General features: G+C 32.1%; 1 protein-coding gene across 1 annotated transcript; it reads left to right on the top strand.

The window, feature by feature from the left end:
* Positions 7734-13090, top strand: LOC105178062 (probable methyltransferase PMT26). Its single transcript, XM_011101413.2, has 9 exons — positions 7734-8157; positions 8772-9874; positions 9960-10109; positions 10487-10757; positions 10929-11039; positions 11120-11294; positions 11441-11713; positions 12006-12200; positions 12292-13090. The coding sequence occupies exons 2-9, from the start codon at positions 8822-8824 to the stop codon at positions 12518-12520; spliced, it is 2457 nt and encodes an 818-aa protein (XP_011099715.1). The 5' UTR covers positions 7734-8157; positions 8772-8821; the 3' UTR covers positions 12521-13090.

Here is a 13618-nt window from a genome sequence, read left to right as displayed (position 1 = left end):
TATAAGTTGGGGGGGAACTAAACTTTTAAATTGTCAATAAATTTTTAATTTGGATCATATTAATTAAAAAATTATTTCACCAACACAATTTTATTAAAAAAGAGAAAATTAATAATTCATTGTCAAAAGAACCAAAGTATGATGTGATATGTAGTTATCTCTCGATATTGATATTGTTGAGTAATACACTATTTGTTTGATTAGAACTTTATAATTTTATTTTACAAGACGATTCACTTGAAAAATTACAGCTATCTTTTCTGAAATTTGATATAATTATAAATATTTATTTATTATTTAAATGAGAAATACTCCCCCCCTCCCAATTTTTAGGTTTTGTTTATGCCGTATCATATAGAAAAATTGAAAATTGGATATATAATATTGTAAAAATATGTAATAATTAGATATTTCAAATATTCTCGGAGGACTTTAGAGATTATTTGGAAGAAGAAAATATTAAAGTTCTTTCTGCAAATAACTTCAAACGAGGGGAACTTTTGCAAATTCACCAAAATAAAGGGGAACTTTTGCTATAATGTGACACTTGTGCCAAACTCATTTCTCCTTCACGTGAACCAGAAAAAAATCCTGTTATATGACAGATTTAATTTTTTATTATAAATCTTACAATAAAATTTTAATATATATATACACTACATATATAAAATTATGAGTAAAATGCACATTGCCTCCCTGAATTATTCGTCATGTAATATTCATCCCATAAACTAATAAATATAACATTTATCCCGTTAGTTTAGTAGGTAATTATTACATAACGAATAGTTCAGGGGGCAAAGTGTATTTTTCTATAAAATTATTGTAATTTTATTTGAACAATATTTTATTCACATAATGTGTGTATATATTAAATACAATAAAATCACTGAACAGATAATTCAATTCTAAATAATAATCAACATTTTTAAAACAACAACAACAATAATAATAATAATAATAACACTCACCTAATTCTATTTTTATTGCTATTGGGATTTTTTTTTTAAATAATCTTTTTCTCTTTGGAAAGGAGACGTCCATTTCTAGAACCTAATAAGCGGTGTGGATCGCACGTTCCTCTGCCTATAGTTAATTTACTATCCTATTTTTTTTTTTATCTATACTATTGAAATAATTTTAATAAAATAAATTACAAAATTGAATATAGATTGGGGTCGTAGCTTTGAGTCGTGCCACCAAAATTTTGGGTACTTGTCTTCCCGTTACGTGAGGTATTGAGCGTTCTGTATTCATATAAGTCACACAATTTTATCCTAAAAAGGTGAGTAGATAGAGAGAAGAGTCATTAGGACTTAAAGTCGATGAAGCTTATAGTCTGCAGCTGACATATGACACTTGTCTACATCATCACCTCTCTAGAGTCTAGACGAGAGCATTGAAATAGGTTGTCTATAGTAATATAAAAAGAAAAGTCCATCCATACTCACAAATGGCGGTTAATGACACCACATCACCAATTTTTTGTGGAGTCAAAACGTCCTTCATGATAAAATAACTAACTTATTCAACTTTTCAAAATTTACATTAATTGATAAATTATTATTTTTCTTCTTTCTTTCTTTTTATTAATGTAATGTATTGATTTATATATTTTACTCTGATTTATAATATATATTAAAATTTAAAAAATTATTTACTGTATGCATGTAGAAACGACATGCTACAACAATTGGTGTTATAGTATGTCCACATATGACACCAAATTAATGCGACTAAAAAGTATTATCCGCTCTAACATTCGCTTCAAAAAAAAATAAAAGTGACATCCACTTTTTAACTAGGAAAATGAAAATAAAACACACACACAACATACACTAAGCTGCATGAAGTTGGCGAGGAAAGTGGGCGGCACGTTTGATGAGGACTACCACCAACACTAGTAACATGCTCAACGGAGCCGCGTAACGATATCGGCCCCGTCAATAACGGATCATGTGCACCTACTTTGACTTTGTGGACTTCATCTAAATTAATATATAAAAAAAAAAAAACTTCGATTTTTATTCACAATGAGCAATTATTTACACCGCAACATCAATTTTTCAACCCCATTTTCATTACTTTATCCCTTCTTATCTCTTTACCATCTCCTTGCAGGGAGAGAGTGAGAGAGAAAAATGAACAAATAAATTGTCATGCCGTAGAAGAGGTCCACACACACAGCATTTCAATTAAGGAAAAACGTAGACATTTGAAGAAAAAAAGACTTTTTTATCTAAAAGCTGAAAAAAAATTACCTTTATTTGCGTGGTTTTACAATTTTAGCCGTTTTCCCACATACTATCAAACAGAATTTTAGCATGGCGTGTCTTGCAGGTATATTGCTGGTTCAACAGACCATCCTATATAAGACAACCCACGATTTATGTTAGGAAACTTTCATTTATAAGTTTATTATGTTGCAACTCTACTTCCATTCATTTCATATAATTTTTTTTGTAAGAACGATTATTTTATAGAAATTATTTTGTTACCGATTGTTTATTTATATGTATTGAATTTTCTGATCAATGTAGAAAATACGAATACTTCTTGCATTACATCCAATAAAGTTATATGTGCGCAAATTGCGTGCCACCTTTGCTAGTAAATTAATAAATACTTCATTTATAATAAATACTTCACTGATACATGCATTAAATTATCAAATAATAGAGATAATTACATTAAGACCCCTAATTTATAATTTGTTTATATAAAGCATCCTCGTCTTCTATATAATTACAGAAACCACCCATAATAGTAAAAAAAATATAGATAATATATGTAATGATATTGATACCTCTGGGATAATTTTTCAAATAGTAGGGTGGTTTATATATAATTATCCAAAAGATATAGGTCGTTTTATAAATAGAGTAGGGGTATTCACAATTCGGTCGGACCGGCTAAACCGACCGAACCAAAAATTTAGTTTTTTGATCGATTTTTTTTCCACCGTTCAGTGACCGAACCAAAAACCAATTTATATATATATATATATATATATATTAATTTTATAATTATATAAAAATATATTATATATTTTACTTTTTGTCCACTCTCTCTTCTTCTAACTTGTTTCTTAATCTTCAATTCTTCATTATTCAAATATTTTAAATATGGTATTTTACTATTTTATTTTATATCAAATAACAAGCTTAATCAATAATTTAGTACATTCTGATAATTTTTTTATAAATAAATATTTAATATAATCATATGAATTTTATCATTACAAATTTACAATTTCAATCAATTACAACAAAATACATTTATTTATTCACTATATATTAGAGTTATTAATCAACATCTCATATTTTAGTTTTAGATGATATTAAAAATTAAAATATATTATTTTAGTTTATATTATCTAAAAATAAGCTTAATAATAATCACCAATTTAGTACAAATGGATTGTTATTGTGTTCTTTTGATTCAAAATTTTGAATTGTATTCGTAAATATTTTATTCATTATACATTTTATATTTTAAATTTTGATATTTTTGTACAAAATTTAAAAAATACTAAAATAATTTATATATATAGATATATTTCAAAAAATCAATTTTTTCAATTAAAAAATCGAACCGAATCGAACAATTGAGTTTGTAAAAATAACTGGATTTTCGATTAACCAAAAATTCAATTCGATTCGGTTAATCGAATTGAACACCCCTAAAATAAAGCATAGATCAGGAGTGTAAATGTAATTATGCTCGAATAATGTAATAACACGAGATTTTCATTTATTTTAAGGCATGTATTCACATTAGCTGTAGACGAAAAATTTGAGTATTCCATAAACCTCAATAACGAGTTGCCTCAAAATTTTAAAGTTCATATAAGGTCAAAACAGACAATACATTATGCAATAAAACACCGATAGGCGATAGCACCGCATTTAAAAAAAATCAAAGTATTAATGCAACTTTAATTATTTTGTAATTTTCTTTACTCTCAAGATATAACGACGCCCCAACTTCATAGAAATAATGATTTTTTCTTTTTAATGTAGTGGTAAAGATGGATTTTTCAGTGGTTTTATTTAGAAATTGAGGGTAAGTAGACTGAATAAATTCATCAAATTAGGTGCAATTTCTTATTCAAAAATTCAATTTTTTCCCACCAAACTCAAACTATCAAAATTCAATTATCCTACCAAACTTTTGTTGATTGATTTGATGTAAAATTAAAATTTGGGAAAAGTATTATTTTAGTCCGCTAAGTATGTCTAATTTTAATTTTAGTCTGGTAACTATGTCCATTTTTGTTTAGGTCCAGTAACTTACGAAATTGCTTACTTTTAGTTATCTGGTAGATTTTCGGACAATTTTACCCCTATGCAACTTTTGAAAGGCAGTTTTAGTCCATATACACTCATATGGGTAAAATTATTCGAAAATCTGTCAGAGGACTAAAAGTAAGCAATTTCATAAGTTATTAAACCTAAACGAAAATAGACATAGTTATCGGACTAAAATTAAAATTAGGCATACATAGCGGACTAAAATAATACTTTTCCCTTAAAATTTAAAAAAAATATCTTTCAAACTTATCATGAAAAAAGTAACACAAAATTTAATGGATAAGATCCAGATCAGACCCAATTATTTTATTTGTAACTTGACCCATTAAAAATACTATATGGATAGGGTTCGAGTAAAATACAAGATAACTATACTAGCTTCTTATAAGATTTAGTCTAATTATACGCAGATTCTTGATGATTTAGAATTATATTTAATATCCATAATATTTATTTTCGTCTAATAAATAGATTCTCAAATTAATTGAAATTCACCGAACTTACTCATATTACCACAAAAAAATTAAATAAAATTCTATATTTAACACCCACTCATTAAACTATCTAGTCACAATGATCTAATTAAAAATAAGGGCGAATTACCACGGGCTCCTCTAATATTGCTACAATTACAAAATACTCCCTAAAATTAATGACCGTCTAATAAATTTTTTTTATAATAATTTATTATAAGAGGTATTAATTAGATGTTCGTAAATTTTAAAATATATTTATAATTTTTAAAATAATAAGAAAGTATTTAATTAAAATAAACAATTACAAAATACTCTCTAAAATTAATAACCGCCTAATAATTTTTTTTATAATAATTTATTATAAGAGGTATTAATTAGACGTTCGTAAATTTTAAAATATATTTATAATTTTTAAAATAATAAGAAAGTATTTAATTACAATAAACTTTAAGAGTTTTCGTTACAATTTACCTTTAATTTACTAATCAAGAAAAGCTTTGTAATAGAACTCCTAGTCGGTGGTGGTTATTTTATTTGTATTTAGTAATTAAGGACAAAAAGGCGCGTCAATGGATCCCATCCTACGGTTGATATTTTTTTGGCTTCTCCTGCACCGACGCGCATGTCAGTCCACCTCCCAATTCACAAAATTACAGAAATGCCCCTCCCCCATTACCCCATTCCCCCATCATTTTCCTTCCTCAAGCTTTGGATGGACTTTTGTTGGGATAATTGCACTTAACCCTCGAAATTTGATGTTATTACATGTAAATTTTTTATTATTTGAAAAATTTTATTTAGCACCTCTAATATTTTTTTTGTCTAATAAATTAGTTTTCTTGTTAATCAAAATTCATCGAATTTATTAATATTAACAAAAAAATTAAAAAAATCTATATTTACCCCCAATTGACTTATTACTAACTTATGCTGGTCAAGTAATTTTTTTTTATGATCAAATTACCCCCATACGCCTTCAAGCATTAATGCATATGATGAGGTATATTTTCACCATTATAAAAATAGTTTTGTCCCAAAAAATTGTTTGGTCTACAACAAATCAGTACTAAGTTTATCGAGGGTATATATCAATTTTCATTCAGTTTTCTATTAATATCAGCAAATTAAGTGAATTTTGACTAACGAAATAACTAATTTGTTAGACGAAAATAAATTTCAGGGGTGCTAGATATAATCTCCCGAACTATAAAGAATCTATATGTAATTACATCAAACCTTAGAGAAAGAAAATATAATTATCATTTTTTGTTGCGGGTAGGTTTGGTAGTTGGTTGACCCTACTTTTGGACCCATTTTCGATTTATGGAAATATTCTAAAAAATGTGAAAATGGTATTTTTGGGAATATGTGAAAAAGAAATCCCATACAAACAAGATAAACTAATATCAGCATTTCTAAAGTAAGTGTAACTACAAAAATACTTTATAATTTTTTATGAAATTATAAGTAAATCTCCTAACGGGGTGTCAATAAAATTTAATCCAGAAAGTGTAATGGATGTTTGTGTATTTAGATCTAATCTCAGGGGTATCAATAAAATTGACCATTATACTTATGATTTATAAAATGTTTGAGATGTTATAAACTAATGATTTGTCCCCCTGTGTTAATGAAAAAATTAAAAAAAACCCCTGTGAAAGAACAAAATATAACTTACCCCCGTGATTTTAAAAATGATAATTTTTAGTATCACAGGGGGGTAAATTGCACTTTATTTTTTTTATAGGGTTTTTTTTATACTTTTTCATTAATACTGGGGGTAAATTGTATTGAATCCGATAATAAGATTATAAAATCAAAAAAATAAGATATTATAAGCGTATACAATGCTTTAATAAAAGAAACGAACTTTCAATTTACTATATAAAATTTTAACAAATTTGATCATGTTAGTTACAAAAATATCATATTAACCCCATACTTCTAACTTATTCAAAAACTTTAAGGGTGCATTTGGATTTAAAGAAAGAATTTGGAAAAATAATTTCAAATAACCCAATTTGAAATGAATTAGAAATTAATTAATATTCAATAAAACATAGTTCAAAATTAAAATGGAAGGATTTGAAATTATTTAAATTTTAAACTATGGAAACAAATTCAAGAAATTTATTATTAGAGATTTAAAATCCATAATTTGAAATCTTTCAATTCAAATGCAACAAAAAATTTATTTAAACAATGGGGTAAATTGCATTTACACCCCATGAGGTTACGTCTAAATAGACGAATACCTCCTGCCTTTTATAGAATTATAATTATACCCTTTTAAATTATAGTTATAATAACGAGTACACACCCTGCAGTATGATAAAAATTTACACAAATGCCCCCTAAGATACTTACACTAATACCCCTAAAGAAGTATCCTAAGCAATATTCATATGTTGGTTTCAACTACATCTTGTTTTCTCACAAGTCTGGTCTGCATTAAATACCACACAACATTACTAGAAATGTGTCACATTATCTCATTTCTCTCATTTTTCTTATTTGTCTAAGTGTCCTATCTTACTTTGTAATTCCTTAATCATATTATCCTTTAACATAATAATAGTAATAATAATTTACTTGCATTTTGTCATGAAAATTTATATAATTTTTTTTAATGATGAAGTCAGTAGTTTCATTCAAACTTTAATGAAATGAAATTAGTTATAGACGGAAAATTTATAAAAGGACGTACGTATAATTTGAAACTTTTTGAAAAAGAAAATGTAATTTGCAATTTAGAAGGGTGTAAGTGTAATTATCCTTTCTTCCTGTGATAAGTTGATAACTCACCGAGGGTTTTTTATTTAACTAATAATTTACTAATTACAATTAATTAATAATGCTAAAAAAAGTAGTCGGTGTCTGTTCTCTCCCTCACACACACACACACTAACTGGGGAGGCAGAATTTCACGGCATTCTTGTGGTATTCCTCTTGTTCCCCCTCCCATTTATTTTTTATTTATTTCTGATAAAAATCCAAAACTAAAATTCATCTGTTGTAACAGTACTGATCTACACACGCATAATTTTCGAAAAAAAGCAAAGGAAAACAGTACTCTGATCCCATCTCACCCTCTCCAATCATTAAATACACAACGCCAGTCATGAATCAAGAGAGCATGTATTAAAACCCACAAAAGTTGAAGCCTCTTTCGCTCTATCACGCCCCTATATATATATATATATATATACACACATAGTATCTGCTGCCCACTGCGAAGGCTTCAATATCGAGAGCAAGCCCATCAATCCTTGCACCGACACTGTAGTGTTTTGCTCTCAAAGATGAGCCCATGAGCGGAGCTGACGCACTCTGTGTCCCGGATCTGTATTGATTGAGAAAATAGACAGGTACGTGAAAAAACCAGCTGTCCAGCTGATGATTTTGTGTTTCGCCAATGCGGGTCGAGAAATGTCGGATGTTCCTGTTGTTTTGTTTTGGATCAGATCTTGTTCTTTGCTTTGTGTTTCTGTGCTTGGTTCTTGATTGATGATGATTTATTTGATCTGGGCTGCTGATGTTTGTTTCTGTTCTAGTAAGATTTGTGTGGTTGTTTATAAATTCAAGAATGGCATGAGTTTGCTCGTGGGATTCTTTTAGATAGGTGTAGATTACAAGCAAATGTAGTGTGATTACCAGCAGGTTAATTGATCTTTTGGGTATATTTTTTCGGTAAGGTATGCGTATCTTGGTCTGATCTAGTGATTTATCTGGGCTTCTTTGCTTTCCGAATCTTTCAATGTATCGACTTTGTTGCCATTAATGCTGCTGGTTATTACTCTTATATGTAATGTTTGGCTTTAAGGAATTAACTCATATGCTGCTGAGTCCTACTATTTGATTTCATATGCATGTTCTTTGTCTTTGCTCCTATCTTGTTCCATACCTCTAGCCTTGAAGTTTGTCTTTTATTCTGATTAAATGGATTTCTTGGTTTCAATCTTATTGTTTGCTTATGTTACAGGTGCAGTAAGAAAAAGTCTCAGCAGCTGATTGAAGTTTACAAGTCGAATCATGGCTTTAGGGAAGTACTCTAGAGTTGATGGTAGGAAATCATCGTCCAGCTATTGTTCGACGGTCACCGTAGTGGTTTTTGTGGCCCTTTGTCTAGTTGGGGTTTGGATGATGACATCGTCATCTGTAGTCCCTGTTCAGAATTCGGATGTTTCGCAGGAGAACAAAAATGAGGTGAAAACCCCTGTGACCGAGAGCAATGCTGAGAATAACAATGATGCTAGAAATGATGAGAATAGCAAACCTGTGGTCGAAGATAATGGTCCGCGTGATGAGGGACAACAGAAGCAGTTTGAGGACAGCCAGGGTGATTTGCCTGAAGATGCCACGAAGGTGGACAACAATGTGAGTACAAATCAGGTTGAGAAAAATGATAACCCTGAACGGACGGAAAACAACAATGCGGATAAGCTGGAGGAGAAGCCTGGGGATGAAAAGAAAGATGATGTATTGGAAAAGAAGGAAGATGGACCAAAAGATGAGTCCGAAAATGCAACGAAAAATAAAGTTGATGGGGAACCTCAGGTGGAAAATAAGGAATCTGAATCTGGGGAGACCAAAGCAAATAATCCTGATGACAACGAGAAAAAATCTGAAGAGAATTCAGTCAAAACTGATGGAGAGAAAGGAGAGGCTCAGGTAGTGGAGAAGGAGGAGAACAAGAAAGATGAAAAAACAGATCAAGGCCCCATTGAGAAAAAGGACAATCCCCCTGAAGTTTTTCCTTCTGGTGCTCAATCAGAGCTTTTGAATGAATCTACAACCCAAAATGGGTCATTTTCAACTCAGGCAACAGAGTCAAAAAATGCGAAAGAAGTCCAAGGCGCATCTCAACCACAGAATCAAAATACCTACAGTTGGAAGCTTTGCAACACCACTGCTGGGCCAGATTACATTCCTTGCCTTGATAACTTGGAAGCAATAATGAAACTTCGAACAACTAAGCACTATGAACACAGGGAGAGGCACTGTCCAGACAATCCACCTACCTGCCTTGTTCCCATGCCTGAAGGATATCGACGCACAATAGAGTGGCCTGCAAGCCGAGAAAAGGTATAATACTTTAAACAATAGTGTCCTTTTAACTTCACATTTTGATTTACTTCTTTCTTAATAGACTTCTGTTCTGTTGCACCAGATTTGGTATCGTAATGTTCCACACAGCAAGCTTGCAGAAGTTAAAGGACACCAAAATTGGGTTAAAGTTAGTGGTGACTACCTTACTTTCCCTGGTGGTGGCACCCAGTTTAAGCATGGTGCTCTTCACTACATTGATTTCATACAACAGGTAAGATATTGCTGTGCATCGTAATCCTTCCCTTACTTCACTTGATGTTTCTGTGTGATTTGATTTGATAAGTATTTTTAGTTTTTCATTTTCTTTATCCTGTTTGTGTCGCCAGTTTAATAAAATCACCTGGTTCTTTTTGTGAATGCTAGTGTGGTTCTTTGTTCATGAAGAGAATAGAATGGCACTGCATTCATGTCACTTTTTGTATTAATATAAACCTCATAAAAATGGTTAAAGTGTACCAAGAATACAATAGGTATAGTTGCCATTTCTTCTCTTTGCTTGAAGTTGTCCCCCAAATGTTTTAACTGCCATGACACATGAGTCTCTAACTTTTCAGAATTTAACTAGTGTTGAACCTTATTCCTATGTAGTCTGTGCCTGAAGTTGCCTGGGGGAAACGTTCCCGAGTTGTTTTGGATGTGGGCTGTGGGGTTGCTAGCTTTGGGGGCTTTCTCTTTGATAGGGATGTGCTCACCATGTCATTGGCCCCAAAAGATGAACATGAGGCTCAGGTTCAATTTGCACTTGAAAGAGGAATCCCGGCAATATCTGCTGTTATGGGTACAAAGAGACTTCCATATCCTGGCAGAGTTTTTGATGTTGTCCACTGTGCGCGTTGTAGGGTGCCCTGGCATATTGAAGGTACTTCAGTTCCACCTACGTCAGTCTAGTTACCTTTTGAGAAGCATTCCTTATCTCTAATGATAGAGTTCTGTTACTGAACTGTTCCTTTCGCTTTTTTTAATATAATATGGAACAATTTAACAACAATTTGACTAAATTGGTTTCGGTATCATAATTTTACAAATTTAGGTGGTAAACTTCTCTTGGAGCTGAACCGTTTACTACGACCTGGTGGTTTCTTTGTTTGGTCCGCAACTCCAATTTATCAAAAACTTCCGGAAGATGTTGAGATTTGGGAAGGTATATCTTACAATTAGCTTTCATGTGAAACTAATGTGTCTCTTTGACTCTTAACAAGTTATATGCTCTGCTTGTAACAGCCATGAAAAAGTTGACTCAAGCAATGTGCTGGGAAGTTATTTCAATAACCAAGGACAGAGTAAATGGAGTAGGAATTGCTGTGTATCGCAAAACTACTTCAAACGAATGCTATGAGCAAAGGCCAACGAACGATCCTCCACTATGCAAAGACTCTGATGATCCGAATGCTGCCTGGTATGTTTTCTTTACTATTTGACCAATTATTTAATTATGATCAGAATGTCTTAAGCTATGCTGCTGGAAGCAGAAATTAGCGGCATAAACTAGAATTTAATTTGTCGCCAGCCAATTTGACTTTAAGTTTATATTGATATCATCAGGAATGTGCCTTTACAATCATGCATGCACAAAGTGCCTGTTGCTCCATCAGAACGCGGGTCTCAATGGCCGGAACAATGGCCTGACAGGGTGGGGAAACCGCCTTACTGGTTGACTAGCTCTGAGGTCGGAGTTTACGGCAAACCGGCTCCAGAAGATTTTGTGGCAGACTATGAACACTGGAAACGTGTAGTAAGCAACTCTTATCTAAATGGACTCGGAATCAATTGGTCTACTGTGAGGAACGTCATGGACATGCGAGCTGTCTATGGAGGGTAAGCCACCAAAACAAAGTACTTGCATGCACTTGAGCAAAAAACCATCCTTCTTTCTAATGCATTTCTTCAAGTGAATACTTCCATCCACTGAGTTTGCAATTAACTTTACCTCGTGAAACAACTGCCATATATGGGAGAATTTTACTTTGCCGTTTTCTTTAGCTTTTCAAACATATTTTAATCATTAATTCTTCTGAATCTTTCTTGATGATCATTTTGTGTTTGTTTATGATTTATTATTGTTTTATTTACAATTCCGCTTGTGCTAATTGCCGACTCCACTTTGCAGATTGGCTGCTGCTCTGAGAGAATTGAATGTGTGGGTTATGAACATCGTTTCCATAGATGCTCCTGACACACTACCCATCATTTACGAGCGAGGTCTATTTGGAATTTATCACGACTGGTGTGAATCATTCAGCACCTACCCAAGATCTTATGATCTCCTCCATGCCGACCATCTTTTCTCCAAGATCAAGAAGAAGTGCGTATGAATACATACCTCTCAGTTGACATGTATTTCTAACATTTCCATGCTCCTATTCTGAGTCTTCTGGACATTGGGTTTTTGACAGGTGTAATTTCATGGCCTTGGTTGCGGAGGTTGATCGAATTTTGAGACCTGAAGGAAAGATCATTGTCCGCGACAAAGTTGAGATCATTAGTGAACTCGAGAACATATTCAAATCCATGCAATGGGAAGTCCGCATGACCTACTCTAAGGACAAGGAAGGATTGCTATATGTCCAGAAAACTATGTGGCGACCTACAGAGCAAGAGAAGATCACATATGCCATTGCTTAAAGACGCATTGCAGGACACAAAGGTTGAATGATTCTCGAGGCTTGCTTTCCTGCCACGGAGATTAGTAGGTATTTTTTGGTTATTAATGCTAATTTAGAAGTGCAGTAACCGTATTTTCTCTGCAGGCTATCATGTATCATCTCTTAGCCAAATTAGCGTTTTTAGTTATATTTTCTTGTCTAGAGGTTTTGCCGAAGTTCTTTCATTGTAATGATGTACTATTAGTGGCCGTGAAGAGCGACAATGACCGGTCCTCCCCCAACCTAATGTAGAGCCCATCGGTCTGTTTCACTGCAGAAATCGAAACTGCTGAATTCATTGCCTGATTCAAATGCTATTCTTGGAGATCTGATGTGTGAAGTGTTTCTTTATTCTGGGTGATTCTGTGGTGACTAAGTTTTGGAGTTTGTGGTGATTCAAGCAACCTTTGTTGGAATGTTTTTTTTATTCTTGGTTGAATTCGAATCGTCTCTCCCCAATGGAGAGTTGTCGAGTTCAAATCCAGGCTCCCCCACCCCTTATTTCCTTTGTAATAAAAAGAAAAAGTGTTGGTGTTTTAGCTATAAAGAATGACATTCCAAAAGCCACTTAATGCAGAACCTTGTACTTGTCAGACACGGACACAACTTTTTGTACATACGAATGTCATGTAAAGTGTAAAAAATAAAACTAAAAAAAAAGTTTCCGACATGGAGAGCACACGGGCACGGTCATGATTGATAGATTTTCCATCACGTTTTAGATGTGATAATTTCTTTCATAACATATTTTATAATTTAAAGATTATAAAATTTGTAAAACGTAGCACTTTTGGTCCTATTTACTTAATGACCATGTGGCCTTTTTCCTTAAATATACTAGTTGCCGCAGCACTCGGTTTCCTTGAGCATATAAAAAAACATTGGGGTGTGAGGTGAAGTGAAAACAAAATTGTAAAAAGAAAGAAACATGGTCTGAAGGGAGTAGAAAGAAAGAAGTCTGTGAGAAGAAAAAAACGTGGAGTGAGATTGTTTTGAAGGGAATGAATGAATTAAATGACAAATTTTGATATTCAAAAATTGATACGACAAAATATCATCTTTTATAATAGTACATATA

The sequence above is a fragment of the Sesamum indicum genome, linkage group LG15 (assembly GCF_000512975.1).
Source record: "Sesamum indicum cultivar Zhongzhi No. 13 linkage group LG15, S_indicum_v1.0, whole genome shotgun sequence".
NCBI classification, from domain to species: domain Eukaryota; kingdom Viridiplantae; phylum Streptophyta; class Magnoliopsida; order Lamiales; family Pedaliaceae; genus Sesamum; species Sesamum indicum.
The sequence above is the reverse complement of the archived record's forward strand: the minus strand, read 5'-3'. Positions and strand labels throughout refer to the sequence as shown.